This window comes from Malaya genurostris, chromosome 3, assembly GCF_030247185.1.
Source record: "Malaya genurostris strain Urasoe2022 chromosome 3, Malgen_1.1, whole genome shotgun sequence".
NCBI classification, from domain to species: domain Eukaryota; kingdom Metazoa; phylum Arthropoda; class Insecta; order Diptera; family Culicidae; genus Malaya; species Malaya genurostris.
In genome coordinates this window covers 225,988,539-226,008,255 of record NC_080572.1, presented here as the reverse complement: position 1 = coordinate 226,008,255, position 19,717 = coordinate 225,988,539, and the positions used below count along the sequence as shown (strand labels likewise).

The window sequence follows — 19,717 nt, the reverse complement described above, 5'->3', positions numbered from 1 at the left end:
TTTAGAGTTTGGATCGCGCTGGATGACATGTCCTTAGTTTTCTGATCTGCTGGTTTGCATATCAGTTTAACAAAAACTGTTATGCTCTGATGTGTTGAAGACGAAACCTAAAGTAGATAAAATTGTTCACAAGAGTTGGCTAATCACCAAATAACGTAGGTATAGCTAAACGTTGCATGTTTCACCATATTTTACTGCTTTACATCCGTTAAATGGGATCCACCATTGCAGATGATCTTATAAATCTTATGATAAAGTTTTGAAATCATCTGAAATTTCCTCTTTTAACGGGTATTTTTTAGAGTGTCACAACTTTTTTTAAATAACTTATTGAATTTCATTTTATTAGTGAATACAGATAAATACAGATTTTTTTATACAAAGCAATATAGATTTTCTATAAAGATATCTGGCATCTCTGGACTGAATGTTTTTGATAGGGTAACGTGGTGCGATCATGATATATGCGAGTATTGTCCCAACTGAAGGAATATTCGAAATGATCGTTAAAATAATTAAATAATCTAATTTGAGTGCCCTGTCTGTCAGTCTGTGATATGTTGATGATATATTTTGCATCATCAAACGTAAATATGTAACAAAATTCCTAAACCAGTAATAATTTACATAAAAAACATTAAATTCACCTGTGCGAAGGAGAAAAACAATACAGGGTCCGCCATGTAACTTTTTTTCTAAACATGCAATAAAACAAAAACGGTTCACCCGTTTTTTTCATATTAAAGTACAATCCTTCCGGTTAATTATAGAATATAATTTCATTCAAATGGCTTCCTCGGTTGGCCTTGCAGTACGCCATTCGGTCGGTCCAGTTTTTTAGTACATTTTCGATTGTATGCAGCTTTATTTCAGCTATGGCTGCACGAATGTTGTCTTTCAAGGCTTGAAGGTTGTCTCTAGCTTGTCCACATAACACTTATCATTGACAGCCCCCAAAGATAATAGTCTCACGGCGTCAAATCACAGCTCCGAGGCTGCCAAACTACATCCGAATTTCGACTGATAATTCGATCTTTAAAGACTGAGCGCAGAAGATCGATCGTAGCGTTGGCTGTGTGGCACGGAGTGCCGTCTTGTTGGAACCAAATGGTGTCCAAGTCTTCCTCTTCAAGTAACGGGAAAAACCAATCGCTAATTATGGCGCGGTAGCGCTCGCCATTGAACGTGGCGGCGGCTCCTGCCTCATTTTCAAAGAAAAATGATCCAATGATGCCGCCAACCCAAAATCCGCACCAAACCGTCACTCTCTGAGGATGCATCGGTTTCTACATGATAACATGCGGGTTTTCTGTCCCCCAGATGCGAAAATATTGCTTATTAACATACCCGCCGAGATGAAAATGTGCCTCATTCGAAAAGATGAATTGACAATTGACATTATATGTTGAAAGTGACGCCATGCGATGGCCCTAGGCTTTGGATGATGAGCTACAGGGCGCGTAAGCCCGCTTGGCGGATGGGAGTGGGAGTCAATTTATACTTCGTATTGACCAGGTCGGTCCATACCGAGATCGATCGTTTACTTATAAATGTAAGAAATGAAAATTATTATGTTATCTGGATCAATCACGGAGTGAACAGGACTAATAATTAGAGTGCCTATAACCAGAGTGACTAATGTTGGCAACAATTCAAAACATTCCAATAGCTTTACATTGAATTGACAGGTCGTTTGCTCGTTTGGAATTGGTAGCTGTCATTCCAAACGAACAGCTGTCGTCACTCTGATTATAGTCATTAAGTGGTTTCGAGCATTCTTATGCCTGGAATTGGTCACCAATGTGAATTATCTTGATCCAGTGAGGATCAATATTAATGTATCCACTACTGAGCTAAATAGACTCCAGAACTATCCGAAACAGGTCCACTCCTAAGTATATCCGAGAACTAATAAAACTTTGACGAATTGGAGCGAAAGGGTATTCTTCTTAATAAACAACACTAGATTTAAATCGTTCACAGTCAGCTGTCAGAAAGAGAACGGTCTTCTCTGCACGCTGATCATTTATTTAGAATTCTGCAAAACAGACTTAATTCAGATTAACTACTTTTTAGGGTAAAAGTTACCCTGTTGTACTAACTTCTTGTATACAACAAGTCCTTCCCATTTAGGAAGAGAATTAACCTAATTCGAGAATTCATAAAAATTATATTACATTATTTCATAAAATTCTTCGACAACAAATCGACAAAATTATCATTTATACAATACATAATCATCAAAACTTAAATTTTTCCGACGTCTTTTAGATCTTCTGAGGGGTGCTTCGAAAGCATCCTTTGTAGCTTTGCGTTTCCTAGTCTTAGAATTCGTATCTAAGTTTTCTTCTGGGAATCCACGAAAACAAACTTCATCATCAATTGATTTTCTGTCCACCGGCCAACCAAGCCGCGGAATTCGGTTGTTTTGTTCATAGTTTGGCTCCTGTCGTTTCTCTTTTTCTTCTTCATCTTGCAATGTCGTTTCATGTTGTCCCTCCAATCTTCTTCGTGGTCTGACAGTTATCAGCGCGTTTGGCCGAACCACCGAATCCGGATCTTTCGAAACTCTAAGTTGAGTACGATGGGCGAGAATTTGCGCGTTTCCAATTTGAACCTGGAAAGTATTAATTGAAAACCTTTTTAGAAATGTTGCCCGGACCCATCTTGCTTGATTGTGTGAATGATTATTCTTGTACCATAATTCATCTCCCGCGTTCAGATCATCTAAAGGCGTTACAGAACTTGCTGGGCCTAATTGCGTTAAATCATCATGTTGCGGGATTTCAGGAGAAGATAGATTATTTTGGTATTTGTTTTTGGGGTTGATTAAGTCAATCAACATCTTAGGTCGATAAACGAAGATTTTTTCAGATGGAAATTTACCATCCTTCGTCATACAATTTCTGAAATTTAACAGAAACAAATTTATCTGGTCCTCCAAATGCAATACTGCTATTTCTGGGTCCAATAAGTATTTTTTTAATTGAGAAAATATTACTGGACCACCCATAGTTATGAAGTAGGCCCGTTTGTCGTTATCATCTTCAATTTTATTCACGATGAAAAAATATTTCAATCGTGTAGCCCAATCTCCGAAGGACGTGCCGTTCCGGAATGGTTCAATCGTGGCTGCAACTGTGGGCGCCATTTGAAGATTAAAACTATTCAAAATTTCACTCTGAGGATCCTAACAAACGTTAGGGATATTCGCCAATTATTTATAAAATACCAAAAACAAGTATAAAATTGCACTCACCGCAATAATTAACGCTTACGTGTAATCGATCCTATGGATTTCCCGTCAAATTAAACGAAATTATCGCTGCGTCTTCGTCCAACAAATTAGCCGGAAACGTCCAGATAGAAACTCCTTATGAGACAGCGACAGTTTTATCAATCCAGATGGTTTCTTAATTTTTAAAGATTTCCTTACTGCCTCAGATAAAAGTCCGAACCGTGAAATCCTTTTCCTTCGGGTGCAATCTGCCGGGATCAAATAGCGGCCACCTTGTCGTCGACGTCGTTTTCCTCGTCGCCAGTTAATGTATCCACTACTGAGCTAAATAGACTCCAGAACTATCCGAAACAGGTCCACTCCGAAGTATATCCGAGAACTAATAAAACTTTGACGAATTGGAGCGAAAGGGTATTCTTCTTAATAAACAACACTAGATTTAAATCGTTCACAGTCAGCTGTCAGAAAGAGAACGGTCTTCTCTGCACGCTGATCATTTATTTAGAATTCTGCAAAACAGACTTAATTCAGATTAACTACTTTTTAGGGTAAAAGTTACCCTGTTGTACTAACTTCTTGTATACAACAAATATTTAAATGTATTCGTCCTGAATTGGTGAATTTAACAAAAAAAGAGGATTCTATTACCAGGAATAAGAATAAATTGACATCTTATGAACCGTTAAGGAACTTTCAAACCATTCCGATCCGGTTCGCTATCGGTACTAATGATTACAAACTGCAATGACGGTGAAACTGATTGATCAGGTGTGGATACACTCTCAAATCAGGAAAGATTTGAATGTACCTAAATTTCTGCAACTTTGACACAGATGTCATCTTCAAACTGAAAGTGTGAGATGTGTGTTTCTGGAAGAGAACGGTTCACGGGGACCATTTCATACAATCACACCTAGTATTTCTTTACGAAATACATGTAGTTCTTGTTCCCTTGATGCGTGGTCAACATTAGAGAGCCCAAAACTTAATATAGACCTAAATTGCTCAAAAGCAGTCAAAATGTTTGGATTCTCTCTTAAAAAAAAAGAATGTCACAAGAAAATGAAGAAAAAGAGGTATGTTATATAATAACCTAACTTTTGGTAAGTTACGATATGGTAAAAGAAAAAGCAAAATGCACTACTATTTTTACTATCACTTTTCTTATTACTATTGTTATTTTTATTATTATTATTATTTTTGTTATTATTATTATTATTATTATTATTATTATGATTATTATTGTTATTATTATTATTATTATTATTATTATTATTATTATTATTCCTTTATTTTTGATAATCTATCAGCTTGAGATATTAACAGGTTTCTCCGGCATAGTAAAAAAAGGCAATGCAATGGTGGAAAAGGAAACGTAACGTAACATCTACAAAGATAGAATCAATCAGAGTAGATTAGAATGGATAGTGTAAATAGACCAAACATATCTACATTGATTTAGGAACTTCAAAGTATTAATCGTAAGTACCGCTGCAGACATAAAAAAAATATATATAAAAAAGCAGGGCCAAGACCGAACCGGATACAATGCGAAATTTTCCAAAGTTCCATCGATGAGGACATTTAAGACAAAGAAGCAGTTGGTAGGATGACAAAATACCAATACGATACAGACGCACGACTCAATGATTGAATGGTTACCGGGTGAAGCACACACTTCCTGCCCAAGCGACAAGCTTTCTGGCGAACTTACAGTAGAAGATAAAGGTAAAGGAATCTGTCGCTTGGGTTACATGCTGGAGGAAACCTATCAACGATAGACCGGTTTCCTCCTTCGTTACCGTGTTCATTTGGGCACCATAGCCTAGTTCGTCCAGTATGGAAAATGCGGAGCGTTGTAACCAACTGAACTGAAGATTGATTTCTGGGTCTGCCTTGCCCCTCCGAGAATGCGGCAATCAAAGAGAAAAAATTTATCTTCGAAATTGGAAAGCTCAATGATTATCCGGAGGGCTCAATCCAAACAATCCTCGATCAAAAATTACGATCGTTGAAAAAATAATCACTTACAACTTTGATCCTTCTATCAGAAAATTTTAAAAGAATATCATCGGTTGATTTCAATTCAAACTTGGCACATCCACTTAAATCGAAATTAAACTCCTTTAGGTTACATTTGGTATTCAGTAGTACTAATTACTAATTGAAAACTTTACTAGGATCTACAGAAGATCCTACTGATAAATTGAAAACATACAAAATATACAAAATAAAAAATTTCGTGTTCTCATTGCGATAAAATAAACAAACAAAGAGAACATTAGATACTCGGTTCAAGGAGCACATAGCAGAAATAGGGAAAGCATCCATAGAATTGGAAAAGGGATTACCGCACCATTTCAAGTCAAAAGTACTCTTACTTTTCCGAAAACCATGAATTCACTACCAATTACATAGAAATCTTAAAACAAATTTTCAACTTAGAATTGTTTGGTTTCTGAAAATACACTTACGGAAAATTTTAATAATAGAAATTCGATAATTGGAAGATAATTTTACCATACGGAAGGCCCGTACCCAGGATTTCGTTTCGGGAGGGGCCCTCAGATAAAAAAATGATGTTACTGAAGATTGCTTATGTACCCAATTCTTGGTGTGCCTTTTACCGGCGACACTTTAACCTTTTCCACTGGAACTGTCATTATGGAGTATTGAAATAAAATTTGTGACTGTGCCCGAGAGACCGTTATTGCATAACATTTCTTTACGTTTACTGTCATGTTATTTCTATATTACATGTCAAGACCTTCTAAATATTTATATAGCACAAGGACTTGTGATGATGCCATATAATCTGAGATCATTTCCATTCCTATTTTAAATGACGACAATTCACTGCATAGAGTAGCACAACCGATTCGTGGAGAACGGAAAACATCTTCTAAATTTATAGGTCATATTAGTAGATGAACATACAAATTTACTTTGGCTATACTGATTTCGGATTCAGGTTCCGAAAGTAGTGGTCTGAAATTCCAAAACGAAACTCACACAAATTTCTCGGAGATAAACTAACGATTGTTCACAGATAATAGTACGATGAAGCCAAATTAGGTGAACGAGGGTGATGTCCAAGTAATTGAAACCTAAACTGTTTAACTGTCATTTGCTTCATGTAAGGCCATTTCACAGCGAAACACTCGTGCTGACTTTAGCCTATTGTCGGGTAATAATTCGGATCTCTGCCTTATAATAATGGATTCAGCCAAACATGTACTCGAAGTGCGCTTGCGTTCGGCTTTCTAGCCCTAAATAAGTATGTGAGGGATCCAGCGGTAGGATATCTTTCTCATCTGCAGAATCTTGCTTAACTAAGGCATGCTGGTGAATTTTCTCTTTCTGGTCGTTCAGTACAATTTTATGTATTATTATTATTGTCTTTGTTTACGACGGTTTCATCCTCCATTTTATGTGAATTTGTCTCTGTTCTGCTTCGTAGGACCTGCCGCTGCGTGCTTCATAGGATCAATCAACAGCCCCATAATATTTCTCAAACTTTTTTTTCGTTTCTGTGTCTGATTTCGGGAACGCCTATAACTTACCAAAGAGTAACGCATATAATGCTTCGTAATATCTAAAACTTATTTAAAGTAACGAATGTAATGCTTCGTAATGCCTTTAACTTTCAAAACAGCAACGCATGTAACACTTCATAACACCTGTAAATCACAAAAGAGTAACGCACGTAACGTCTACAATTCACAAAAAATTAACGCATTTGTCGTTTCGTAATGCCAAGAACTTATACAGAATAACACATATCACGTTTCGTAGTGCCTGTAACTTACAAAAAGTAACGCTTCGTAACGTTTGAACCAGAATTGGAAATAAGCCCATTTTGCGCACGAAAATGTGAATCAAGATTTCCGATCGTGAATCAATAAACCGAACACCGTGAATTGAAAAATTCGGTAACAAAAATTAAATTGTTACCGTCACACAAAATCGGTAGTGATTTTGAGCTACTATTATCACCGATTTCTATAATATCAAATAGACGATTCGATCAACTGGTTAATATTACCCTATTTAGCTTGAATATTATACACAGAAGTAACAGGAGCGCTGCAGTAGGCGCTGTGGTTGAATTGGCGTAGCACAATCCTGCGCTCCTGTTACTTCTGTGTATAATAGTCAAGCTAAATAGGGTAATATTAACCAGCTGCGTAGCACGCTATGTGATTGAACATGTTTTTCTTATCATTATAATTATTATTCATCGCAGCATGTATGTTAATATTAGTAGCTGTACTCCACCACGACGGTATTGCTGAATAAATTTCAAATACGCCACGAAGCATGGAATTTCGATGCGACCGATGAAATAAACTCACCTAACGAGCCTAAAATTATTGATATCGGATAATCCATATTCGAGAAAATTGAGCGGTAGTCAGTTTTGATGATTACGTCACTTATACCATTATATCACCGGAACCGTAAGTGGTAGCCATTTAAACTTCAAACCTGGTTAGTGAACAGAGAGTAGCATTAAAACGAACCAAAATTTGTTGAAATGTTGATTCCGAATCAGACAGTGATACTAATTACGATGAAGACATTTTTAAATTCTTAGTTAAACCAAAATTTATCTTATCAAAAATCATTCGTTTTAAAATTATGATAAGATAATACTGACTATTTTTATTTGTTGTGAATCAAAAAATTTTCTTATTTTCACCCCTGGTTTGAACCTTACAAAAGGCAACACTGAGTAACACATGAAACTTACTGAAAAGTAACGCTTGTAACTTACAAACTAGTAACGCTTGCTACGCTTCGTAACGTATATAACTCATAAAAAGTAACACATGTAACGCCTAAACTTATAAAAAGTAACGCATATAACGCTTGTAACAAACCAGTAACGCTCTATAACGTCATAACTCACAAAAAAATTAACGCGTGTGACGCTCCGTTACTCCTATAACTTACCAAAATGTAACGAATGTAATTTACTAAAAAGTAACGCATGTAACGTTTCGTAATGTCTATAACTAACAAAACTAACGTTTATACCGCCTCGTAACGTCTGTAACTTACTAATAAGTAACGCATGTAACGCTTCGTAACTCCTATAACTTTCGAAAAAGTAACGCATATAATGCTTAATAACGTCTATAGCTTATAAAAAAGTAACGTATGTAACGCTTCGTAAATTACAAAAAACAGCGCATGTAATGCTTCGTAACGTTTATAACTTACCTAAAAGTAACGCATCGGTCCCCCCTTCCCTTCTGGGTACGAGACTGCTATACGGACAGTATGATTTTTACCGTACTCGGCAACTATTCAGATTTACTGTATGAATTGTAAAATTGTTTACAGAATTTTGTAATGAAAATTAACGTAACTGACGGTACGGTGAAAGTTTTCATAATTTTTGTAAAATAAAATTTAGGTACCGAAACATCGGTTATTTCCAATGATTACCGAACAACGGAATCAAGTGTGTATTTCAACAATAAAATTATCCGGAACAAATAATATTTTCGTTAGCCTAGTTCAGAATTTTCAAACATATACCTATTGTCAGGCGCGTAAACAAGAGGGCATTCCGTGGGCTCAAACCCCCTCCGAAAATAAAAAAAAGCATGTTATGAAAACTCTTGTCTTCAACCATTTAAGTGAATTAAAAAAACAAACGACTGTATAACCAAACAATTTTCAAGTAATTTTATACATTTCTATACGTATAAAAAATTGATCAACATGTTCTGAAACACCCTCTGAAAAATATTTCTTGGTACGCGCCTGCCTATTGTTGGTGTTCAAGGGAGAAATAGGTCCAAAACAATCATATTCTTTAAATTAATATAAAACAAATTTAATAATCAACTGAATGTTTTGTTATTTTAAACTACAGCTTATTTTTTCTGTCTGTAAAAGTTGCAATTAACGGATATTTTAGCTACGGTTCTGAGACACAATAACGCCGAAGAAATTCGCAGGATAAGATGTTCATTGTAATCTAAGAGCCATTACAATAAACAGAGAATGTAAATCTCTCTTCGATAATAATTATGATTATAACAAAGAACCAAAATCTAGAATCTGGGTTTAATTTGTGTATGATTACAGAAATATTCATAATCTTATCATTTGATTAGGCACTTATCAAACAGAGAAAATTATTTCAAGTTACACTAGCCAGCATAGAGAACGAATTATGCGGAAGAATATCTCACATCTATGATACGTTGCAGCACCAAAGGCTATAATGAATAAGTGCCTTTGTGTAGGCAACTATTTGAACTTTAGACTGTATCGGTCGCTTCTTAGTATAATTGCTACGATCAATAATTTTGTAAGCAGCTTACCTGGGGTCGATTCTCATCCCGCTCATGAGATCAGTTATTCTACAAAGTGACACCAATAAACAATAATCAAATCTGTTATAGTTGAATTTGATGGATTAAATATTGTGCTAAGCTAAATATTGTGAGTAAATAAACTACATTAAAAGACACAACACAAAGTAATCGTTTAGTATCCGGAAATCTAAAAATAAATCTTGTATGCAAGTATTTTGTATTCAATTAGCATGGCGTGTTTTATCCAATGTTATTCATCGCTAGAACTGTTCTGTCCATTGCTAACTATATATACAAAGTTTGTACAGCTTCGAGACGCCCAGCTGAACCTCGGTGGTCCGGGGTGCAGGCTTCAAACCTGTAGTCGATTAGCGTCGAAGTGGTCCGATTCCACCTGCTGGGCGGGGGAGAGAGAGAGAGGAAGAGGTATCCGAATGTTTTTTTAAAACATTTTTGCAGATTAAACTTTGAAATTCTAGAGTGGTATACAAACAGTTACGTGAACACAAATTTGTACTGAAAAAGAATTTAAACGTTTGGTTTTTTGAAATACTTTGTTCTTATCGGAATGTTTCGGATTGCATGAACCAAGGTTCTCACTTTCTTTTCATTTACTATGGTTTATAGAATTCTTTCTGTGATTGTGTATGTGTGAACTTGTGAAAATTGTACACTAAATAACTACCTTTCTTTAAATTAGGTTTTCTTTCAACTGTTTTTTTTTCTCTAAACGTTCATACGTTTCACAATAGTCTCTGTATACGTTGCCGTTCGTGTAATTGAAGAAGTTTGAATAGAAAAATTGTGTCTCTTGTCCTGTTTTGTTAGCTATCAGTCACATCTACCGTAACATAGTTCGGTTCTAAAGACCCGAAAAACAAATCAAAAACTCTTATACTCTCACATCCACCAGCAGCATATACCACACGTACGAAGAAGGAAAAAAATATGTTGCATCTTTAGTTGTCGTCATTTTCCGCATCGGAAGAGTCCGTGGTGAATTCGCTCTCATTTGCCTGTTGCTCGTTAGCGTCCGATTCAGACTCGCTTACGTCCCACTGTGGGTGCTCGGTGGGTATAGCAGCTGCCTCCTTGACGTCCAATTTCAGGTCCACTTGTTGGTCCATTCCTAGGTAAGAATCGGACCGTAAGCATACGGTGAAATTGTACACGCCAGGCCATTTGGGTGCTGTGAACTTGAGATGCACTTCCTCATGCTGCACCAGACTGGTCACCTGATAGGGCGCCGTCAGCAGTGTTCGGGACTTCCGATCGCAAATGTAGGTCCACCAGTATTCGAACTTTTCCTGAAATGATGGTAGTGCTAGGTAAACAGCATCAGACCAGAAGTGTATCTCAAATGTTTATGCAAACCTCGGGAAACAGTGGACAGTGCACCGGATGGGACACTTTTGATTTGCCTTCAAGCTTCTCGCGTTTGTTAATCTTTTGTTGGAATCTATAAATAAAATGCTAGATAAGATGTGCTTTTAGAGAAAAATATCTTGCATTTCGTTACTTCTCCCATTCAACGTCATCATCTTCCATGGATGATTTCTTATCTTCATCTGTACTGCCGTCGTTGTCACTTTCTGCACCGCTGTCAGCGTCCGAATCATCCTTACGAGCTTTTTCATTTGTTTTAGTCTAGAGCGAAAAATGAAATACATTGCTAATGTGAATTTTACTAAGCAGTTTCAAACACTACCTTATCGGATTTGGTGGCTTGATTCTGAGCTTGTGCGGCTGCAGCCGCCGCGGCAGCCTGTCGCTGTTGCTTGGATTTGTTGGCGCCACCTTTACTTTTACTCTTGTGACCTCCTTTGCTGGGTTTCGGTTGCCAAACGAGCTTTTTGGTTTTGGCATTTTCCTCCTTGACCGTTGCTCCTTCGGCACCATCCTCGGCTCCTTCAGCACCCTCTTCGTTTTCCTCACTGAAACAAACTCGAATGTTACCAATTCGTCGTCCCGATACGATTCAGTGTTTTCTATACTCACGTAATGCCCTGCTTCTCCTTGGCGGAAGCATCGCCGAACAATTCACTCATGCTACGCCTCACCAACTCCACCGTAACGGTCACAATTGCTCCCGCTGTCACAACGTTGGAGTTTTCGTCGTCAACGACCTCGCACTTGACACTGAAATCAATCAGAGGCATTTTGCCCAGCACTTTCACTACATTCTCGTACTCGAAATCACTTAAACTACGCAGCACGGCTCGACTTTCTTCTGGAGGTAGTTGAGCAAATTGTTGTAAATTCCGGATAGGACGTTTCTTAGAAACAAAGTATCGCAAATGATCATCGGTTACATGAGGAAGTTGTAACAGTGGGTTTTTGAATTCCCACAGCCCCTGGATAATCATCGGTGATAGCTTCATGCAGTTTTCTATTGTTTCTATAGTCGGTAGTTTGGAGACTGAAAAAAATATATTTGTTGGAATTAGCTATTAGTACAAAATATTAAAGCCATACTTCTCCTCGCGTACGCAAGCATGATTAATTGATTGACACAGCTGACCATTTCCTGAATTAGGTGGGGACATTTTTTAACAATAAACTGACGGTCCTTATCAAGAGTGTTTGGATTCAGTGGCATACGACTAAGATGGGCATGCAGGATAGCACGAGCTTTAATTGAATACATTCGGCAGAGGGGAAGTTCTTTACATTTTTCGTTCAAGTTTGGTAACTGTTTAATGAGCTGTAACAAAGTAAAATAACGGTTGTTAACAAACAATAAAAAACCTTTTGTTTCTTAAATCCCTTACCATTGGAACCTCCTCGTTATCCGATTGACGTTCGACGACTTGTGTGTTGTGCCGTTTGTCAAATTCCAAACTAGCGGCCAGAATCATCACCACGCGTTTCAGTGCCATATGCGGCGTTTTGTGGAAGAAGTAGAAGTACATCTGGGTTGTATCGAGCAGTACCTTATCGCCACTGTAACGAATCGATCGGTACCACCAGGTACCGACAACGGTTGGCAGTGCTACCATGAATACCAGCGCGTACAATCCGAGCACCCAAACGGAATTCTCCTTTTCGACGATCCACGAGGGTAGCGCGATACCGAACGATGTCGCCCCAGGACCGTCCGGATTGCCGTATTTCTCCCAATTCTTTCGCGCTTCTTCATCCGTCAGAGCCTGATAGGCTTTGGTAAGCTTCATAAATGCCTTCTCGTCACCGGTTTCCTTATCTGGATGCAGTATTACTGACAGGGTGCGGTAAGCTTTCTTAATATCCTTTTGGGAGGAGCCAAGCGGCACACCCAAAATTTCGTATGGATCGAAGTTGGACATTTCATAATCAAACTGGGACACTTTGTATGTGAGAAATGCGAGCAGTGCCCAGCCTCCAATAATGGCTACTTTGGTGATGAACGCTTTCACACCCTTGTACGGGTCGGAATGTGAGATTAGTATACGTTTTTGTATGCATGATTCGCACTGACATTCCGCTTTGAAACGCTCAGGATCTGGAATATATTGATATTGAATGAGATGTTTAAATTAAATGCAACGTTAGACACACTAAACGCAAATAAAATATGTATTAGTAATCGTTCCACGCGGTTTGTTCACTCGAGTTGAAACATAGATCTAATTTTCAACCATTCACAAAAGCCCACGACAAACGTCGTTTGCGAATAGAAGCAGACGGCAATAAGGAAAATAAGAAAAGTGAAAACATAACTGTTAATTTCTCTTTGGTAGGTACCAGCAGATGAGTTTTTTTCTCTTCTATCGTAGTTCAAGAATCAACAGAGACTGATTGTTGATATTTTGGTTAGATCCGAAACGTAACGTACCTTCTTTTTTCTTGCGGGGCCAGAAATAAAATGTAGCCGGGATTAGTATCAGTGCCAGAAACGAGAGGATGAAATAGAAAAACGTTGCACCGCTTTCATCGTACTGGAACTTCTGTCCACCCATTTTTTCTCAGTCACAAATTCTTTTTTAACCGGAAACTGCTCTACATCGATAGTTCCATAGATATGCTACCGTTGCAGTGAACAGAAGCTTAATTAGCAGAACACTAGAAATTAATAGAATTCTTATCGGCTCTCTTTTTATTCTTCCTTTTGCGTGATACCTGTACGAATCCGAAAGATTACCACTTGCTGACTGTTACTGAACACATCAAGAAAATAATTTGACACGTCCAACAAACCACCCTGCGGGAAAACCACACTTTTTGTGTGGCTGAAGTCGACGAAGCTTGATTAAGTAGGGATGTCAAGTTTCGTCGACTTTAGCCACACGAACCCAGTGAAATTTGTAGACCCGCATAAGTCCGATCATCGGTCCGATTATCGGACCGATTGAGCACGATATGGGGCCGATCGTAGCGCTTCGATCGGCCCGTCATCGGACAATTCTGCACCATTTGCATCAACCGCGTCGACTTGAAAAAGCTTTATGTTCACATTATGTATCGCTATAGCAACAGAGCGAGGGAACATCAAACAAGGCATTTTGGAGCCAACGTCTCCCCGATAGGGTGTGAAATATATTCTTTTGTTTCGATCATAGAGGCTTTAACCTTAAGGTCATTCGCCTCTTAGGGCCAGGAAAACTCTGGCCCTATGTTCGGTGTTGTAAATCCAACCCCGATATATCCCATCCCCTGAATATCAGACATTCTCTTTCTGCTTTGGTATTTCTTCACTCTTTTGTTCTAGCGATACACTCTGTAAGCTTGAAACGCAATCAAAAGCTTTCTTGCACGATGCGTCCGATGTTTGGATTTACTGGGAAAAAACAGTCTGAAGTTTATTAGTGTCATTATTCAAAGTCTAATTCGACAGATTGTAGAATGAAGCTGTGTGTTCAAATAAAAATGAATTCGATTTTTACGCTGATCGAATGAAACAGATTTTTTTTCCAAACATACAATATTTATCAAAGTAATCAATGAAGTTCATAGAAGCGATTTTCGGTTATAGCGTTTTTGTTTTCAACGGTGTCAATAATATGTCGTTCTTTCGGTTGGAACAAAGCTGTAATTCCAGTCGAACAGTTGTCGTCACTCTGGTCACTCATAACTAAAGCAAGTGTATAATATAATTGAAAAAATTGTCATATATATATATATATATATATATATATATATATATATATATATATATATATATATATATATATATATATATATATATATATATATATATATATATCGAAATTTGTTATTGGTGTACACCCTCATTCTTGTTTACGGCCGTATGCGATACGTTCGAAAGTATAGCAAATTCGTATTCCCGTTTACGTTCGAATCAATCACACTTTTAAACATCGTATATGCATAAAAACAACGCCCATCCAACTTTAAACTATCAGTTCTGGTACAGATTTGAGTTGTAAATAAAAATCTTTGATATCATTTGTTATTTGACTTGTTTTTTTCACTGATTTTGTATCATCATGTTTGCTTACGTCCGTATCGACCATACGACGAACACATGCTTTCGAACGAATGCGAACAAGCAATTCTTGTTTTCACTCGAACGTGTACGTACCCGATTCCTGTGCAAAAGAAGGATCGGTAGCGCAGGTAGTTTTTTAGGGAAGATTCCAAGCATCAAGGAAGTGACGAATGCTACATAATAAATAAATATCGTACTCAGGACCAATTTTATTCAAGTCGGTAAATGAAATTTTCAAATTAAACTTCGTGCAAAGTTAAAAAAGCATTTGAAATAGCAATCCGATCAGTAGTATCTGCGAAAAATATGTTGCATTTTTCTTGCAATTTTGTCATGTTTTCGATATCCTACATATTTATTTCATTGGTAAAATCATGCATTTAATATAAAATAAAGCATGTTTACCCATGGCGTATTTTCCATAAAGTACTTAATAGATGCAAAATTGATGCGTAAAAACTTTGAACCTCGCATATATTCAAAGGCTCCCCAGAAAAAAACAGCATTTTACTATACTGCTATGCTTTCTAAATGATTTATGCAAAACACAAATTTATGATTTGATTACAAATCACCTTTAGATTCGAAAATAATTTTGTTAGAGATCGGTTAAACTTTTTTCAATGTGTTCGAACGGTTGATTCGCAACATTAAACTGACGAATCGAAACCACGGCATTTCGTCTACTCGTCCGTAAACGGGAATTCGTTCGTACGAATGATGTTCGAATACACGTTTCGTTTGAAACTAAAATGGCATACATTCTAGCGTTTCGCATATGGTTAATCACATGAATTGGACTGATTACATCAAGCTTTGCATTTATTTTAAAAAAATTTACTGATATTTGAATATTTTGTGGCAAACGAGTCGCGTTCGAATTCATTCGAGTGAAAACAAGAATGGCTTATTCGTATTCGTTCGAAAGTACCCGTTCGTCGTATTGCGGATACGGACGTAAACAAGAATGAGGGTGATAATATTAAATCGTTTCACTGAGGTTGTTCTAATCTTTCAAGTAACTTTTAAATCATATCAAATGATTTCTAGTTAGATATATTTTAAAAACGTTAGACTATAAAATTTCAGACTAAAAATAATCAATAATGAGGAAATAATCTAATCGTCAATTTTCTTATTCGCAAACAATCTATGCGCTTTGACTAAAATAAGTTTGTAGCTAAGTGCATCCACCATCATCAACTATTTGTTTTTTATTAAGTGAACCTGAAAATTGCTTAATTTTCAATGTCATTGTACTCAGTCGTACCTGGTATGTAACACTGTAATTGTTTTTCCTACAGAAATAGTGTGAAAACGTGGTGCTTTCTCCATATGAAAAGTTTCTGTTGATGTTACTCCACACGAAGTAGGTATTCTATAGGTATGAAGTGGTTATTTAAAATGTATGGATATTCAGAAACTTCCAAAATTTTCCAGTAAAACAAGTCCAATAGAGCTCCAACTTCTAACACAGAGAATAGCTCAACAATTGACCTCTGTCTGCCGAGTTCGTTGAACGAAAAATGGCGCGCCGTTCAATGGTCCGTTTCAAAATCAAACGGCAAACGAAGGTCCAAAAATACCTTTCATTTGGAAGATCGATTAATTTACCCCTGGGAAAAGTGAGTGACATAATTTCAGCAGTTTTTGATCGCTGTTAGGCCGCTAGACCCAAAGTAGTTGCGAATGACCAGCAACGAATATACCCTACAAATGGGAACAGTTTTGAGCAGTGCTTGGAAAATGAATGAACTGAATAAAAGTAAGCATCATTCATTCGCTTCATGGTTCATGAATGCCATTCGTCAGACACTTCTAAGCAGACGGAGTTTGTTCACATTGGTATGTATTAGTGAATCAAAGCTCTTCTGTACTTGGAAGGTAAGCGTATTAGGTTTTTTATCGTGACGACACAAATGAACAAGTATTCATCCTTGACAGTTCAGCGGTACTGTTTACAAACAAGCTTAAACAAAAATCTAAGAGCACATCTAAAACAATGATCTTTACACTTTGCAACTAGTCTTTTTTATTTAATAAATAACAAAAACGAAACGTATTCAATCGTGAACAAATGTTTTAAAACTTTATTTAGGTGATACGGACCGTAAATGGACTGATCCAATTTGTCAATAAACAAACAAAAGAAATTTCTGTTTACAAACAGTACTGCTGAACTGTCAAAATGTGTTCATCCGATTGAGGTTAGCAGTGACGGTAAAAAACCTAATAGAAGTATTACTTGTTGCTCATTCTCTTTTACATTAGTGAGCGAAGCAACGAGAGAGTATTGTTGGTTCTTCATCGTCGGCTGTACATACATGAATCTCTTCATGTGGTTACTAGCCCAACGAGTGAGCAGTGAAATCGTTAAGCACAGATGAAGCTTACTTCTTCTTCTTCACTCTGTTTGGCCATTGCTTGCAGTTAAGATCTCATAAACATGAACATTAATCATAGCTACTGGTAGTAAAAAATGATGTGGAAAATCTACAGCAGCGTGAAACCTTCTAAATTTATTTTTTTTATGCTTGAATACATTAATGATTTAAATTATTTTTACATTCAAATTCAACAGTACTCTTTGATGATGAATGGTTCACCAAGTGTGCTTGAATCACTTATACTACCGAGGAATTGTTAGAACGAGTTGCCTATATTTGAGAGAAAAGAGAATACTTAATGCTGTTTTTCAGGAAGGTTCAATACTATTAAACGTAATAGAGCACGCTCGTCGGCAAGTATGTATGGAATGGTTCGTTCTCCACTCTGTTTGCTCGTGTATATTTTCAGCATCGAAGCCGGTAACTCAGTCTGTTGGTATGAGTGCTATAGCTGCGCTGAACGCTTTTTTTGCTCGTTCCTCGCATTGATGAATGAATGATGAAAGCACTGGTTTTGAGCCCAATTAAGATGAATTTTACATTCAGTAATAGCCGTTCAACCGAGAAGGTTGTGTATAGAAGCGTACAGTTTAATAACGCTGGTTAGTTTACACGCGTTAAATACGACAACGGTTGAACTACAGGTAGAGACCTGTTGGCAGCAGCCGTTAAAACGTAAAATCGTGCTGCATAAGAGAGCCCTAGTGCTGGGCCAAGCTGGTGAAGGAAACAACAAAGGGCGTTTCCCAAGCTCTACCCAGGCCACAATATACAGCCACAAGTGCTGAGCAGGAGAGTGCAAAGGCACATCGAAGAGGAAGAGTGCAAAGGCACATAGAAGCAGGAGAGTGCAAAGGCACACCGGTGCGAAGGCACTTCGGTGCAGAAGCATATCGGTGCGGAGCACAAGGGAGAAGGAGACAAGACAACTCGGTCTTTCCACTGCCATACAACACGCTGGTATACACCGGTGACCTGCGCTGGTTGCAGCTGGCGAAGACAAAAGTAAATCGGAAATCGAGTGGTGCTGGATGTCAGGTAGCAGTAGCATCACATCCAACAATCAGCATCCAACAAGAACATCTAGAGCAACGAGGATCTACACGGCAGTGCAACGGAGATAGACAACAATTTCAAGGTAGAAGTTTTTTCTTTTCCTTTTGATTGAGAACTGTGTAGTGTTGGTTTCATTTTTTACTTTAAAGTTTGATTAAAAATTTTAATGTGATGGATGAATCCATGAACGTAAATCCTAGCATGAATCTGATACCCCCACGAACGAAAAAATATCAGGAGAGCTCTTCTGGGCCTTGGATAGTCTTTTTTAGACGTATATCAAAGCCATTAAACATTGTACAAATTAATAAAGGTTTGACATCACGATTCTCTTCAATCAAAGAGATCATAAAAGTAAATGACGATAAAATTCGTGTTGTGGTAAATAATTTGAAACACGCGAATGATATTGTCTCTTCGGAACATTTCAATAAAGAGTATAAAGTTTACATACCCTCCAAAGATGTCGAAATTGACGGTGTTGTTACCGAAGCGAGTCTTTCGGTAGATGATTTACTCAAGCATGGTGTTGGTCGTTTCAAGAACTCTATGCTTGAGGGTGTGAAAATACTGGAGTGCAAACAACTGTACTCAGTAGTTTATGAAGAGGGAAAAAAAGTTTATCGCCCATCAGACTCGTTTCGAGTGACATTTGCCGGATCTGCGTTGCCGTCCCATGTCTATGTCGATAAAATTCGCCTCCCTGTTCGGCTTTTTGTTCCAAATGTAATGAATTGTACGAACTGCAAAAAATTCGGACACACAGCTACTTACTGTAGCAATAAACCAAAATGTATTAAGTGTGAAGGACCTCATAAAGATAATGATTGCAACAAGGAAATTGAAAAATATATTTATTGTGGGGAAAGTCCTCATGAGGATATTTCAGTATGCACTGCATTTAAAGTGCACAAAGACAAAATTAAGCTTTCTTTAAAAGCACGGTCTAAGCGCACATATGCAGAAATGCTTAAAACGGTCATTGATGTCCCCCCTTTGGAAACCGAAAACGGGTTTTCAAATCTAGAGGAAACAGAGGACTCTGACTCTGACGAAAATAGTGAAGGTAATTCGTTTATCACTACCCAAGGGTCAGTTAAGAGAAAGAAGTCTTCTTCCAAATTACCAAAAAAGACACCTAAAGTTTCATCTTCAAAAAAAGATCCCCGTGTTAAACAAAAAAAGTCAAAACCAAAGACTGTGCCTCCTGGTTTGTCAAATTCACAAACCAATCCAGGATCTAGCACAGAAAAAGGTAATAATCCTGTGGGCT

The 19,717-nt window shown here is 37.5% G+C and overlaps 1 protein-coding gene and 1 non-coding gene across 2 annotated transcripts; one reads left to right on the top strand and one right to left on the bottom strand.

Annotated features, from left to right (window-relative positions):
- Positions 1-9,890: 9,890 nt before the first annotated feature.
- Positions 9,891-9,977, top strand: Trnastop-uca (transfer RNA opal suppressor (anticodon UCA)). The gene has a single exon. It is a non-coding gene; the product is annotated as a tRNA-Sec (tRNA).
- Positions 9,978-10,173: 196 nt separating this feature from the next.
- LOC131436874 (translocation protein SEC63 homolog) lies at positions 10,174-13,752 on the bottom strand. Its single transcript, XM_058605835.1, has 9 exons — positions 13,672-13,752; positions 13,388-13,614; positions 12,345-13,054; positions 12,049-12,277; positions 11,572-11,992; positions 11,282-11,507; positions 11,093-11,220; positions 10,948-11,032; positions 10,174-10,880 (listed from the first exon to the last, which is right to left on the bottom strand). The coding sequence occupies exons 2-9, from the start codon at positions 13,509-13,511 to the stop codon at positions 10,533-10,535; spliced, it is 2,271 nt and encodes a 756-aa protein (XP_058461818.1). The 5' UTR covers positions 13,512-13,614; positions 13,672-13,752; the 3' UTR covers positions 10,174-10,532.
- Positions 13,753-19,717: the final 5,965 nt, after the last annotated feature.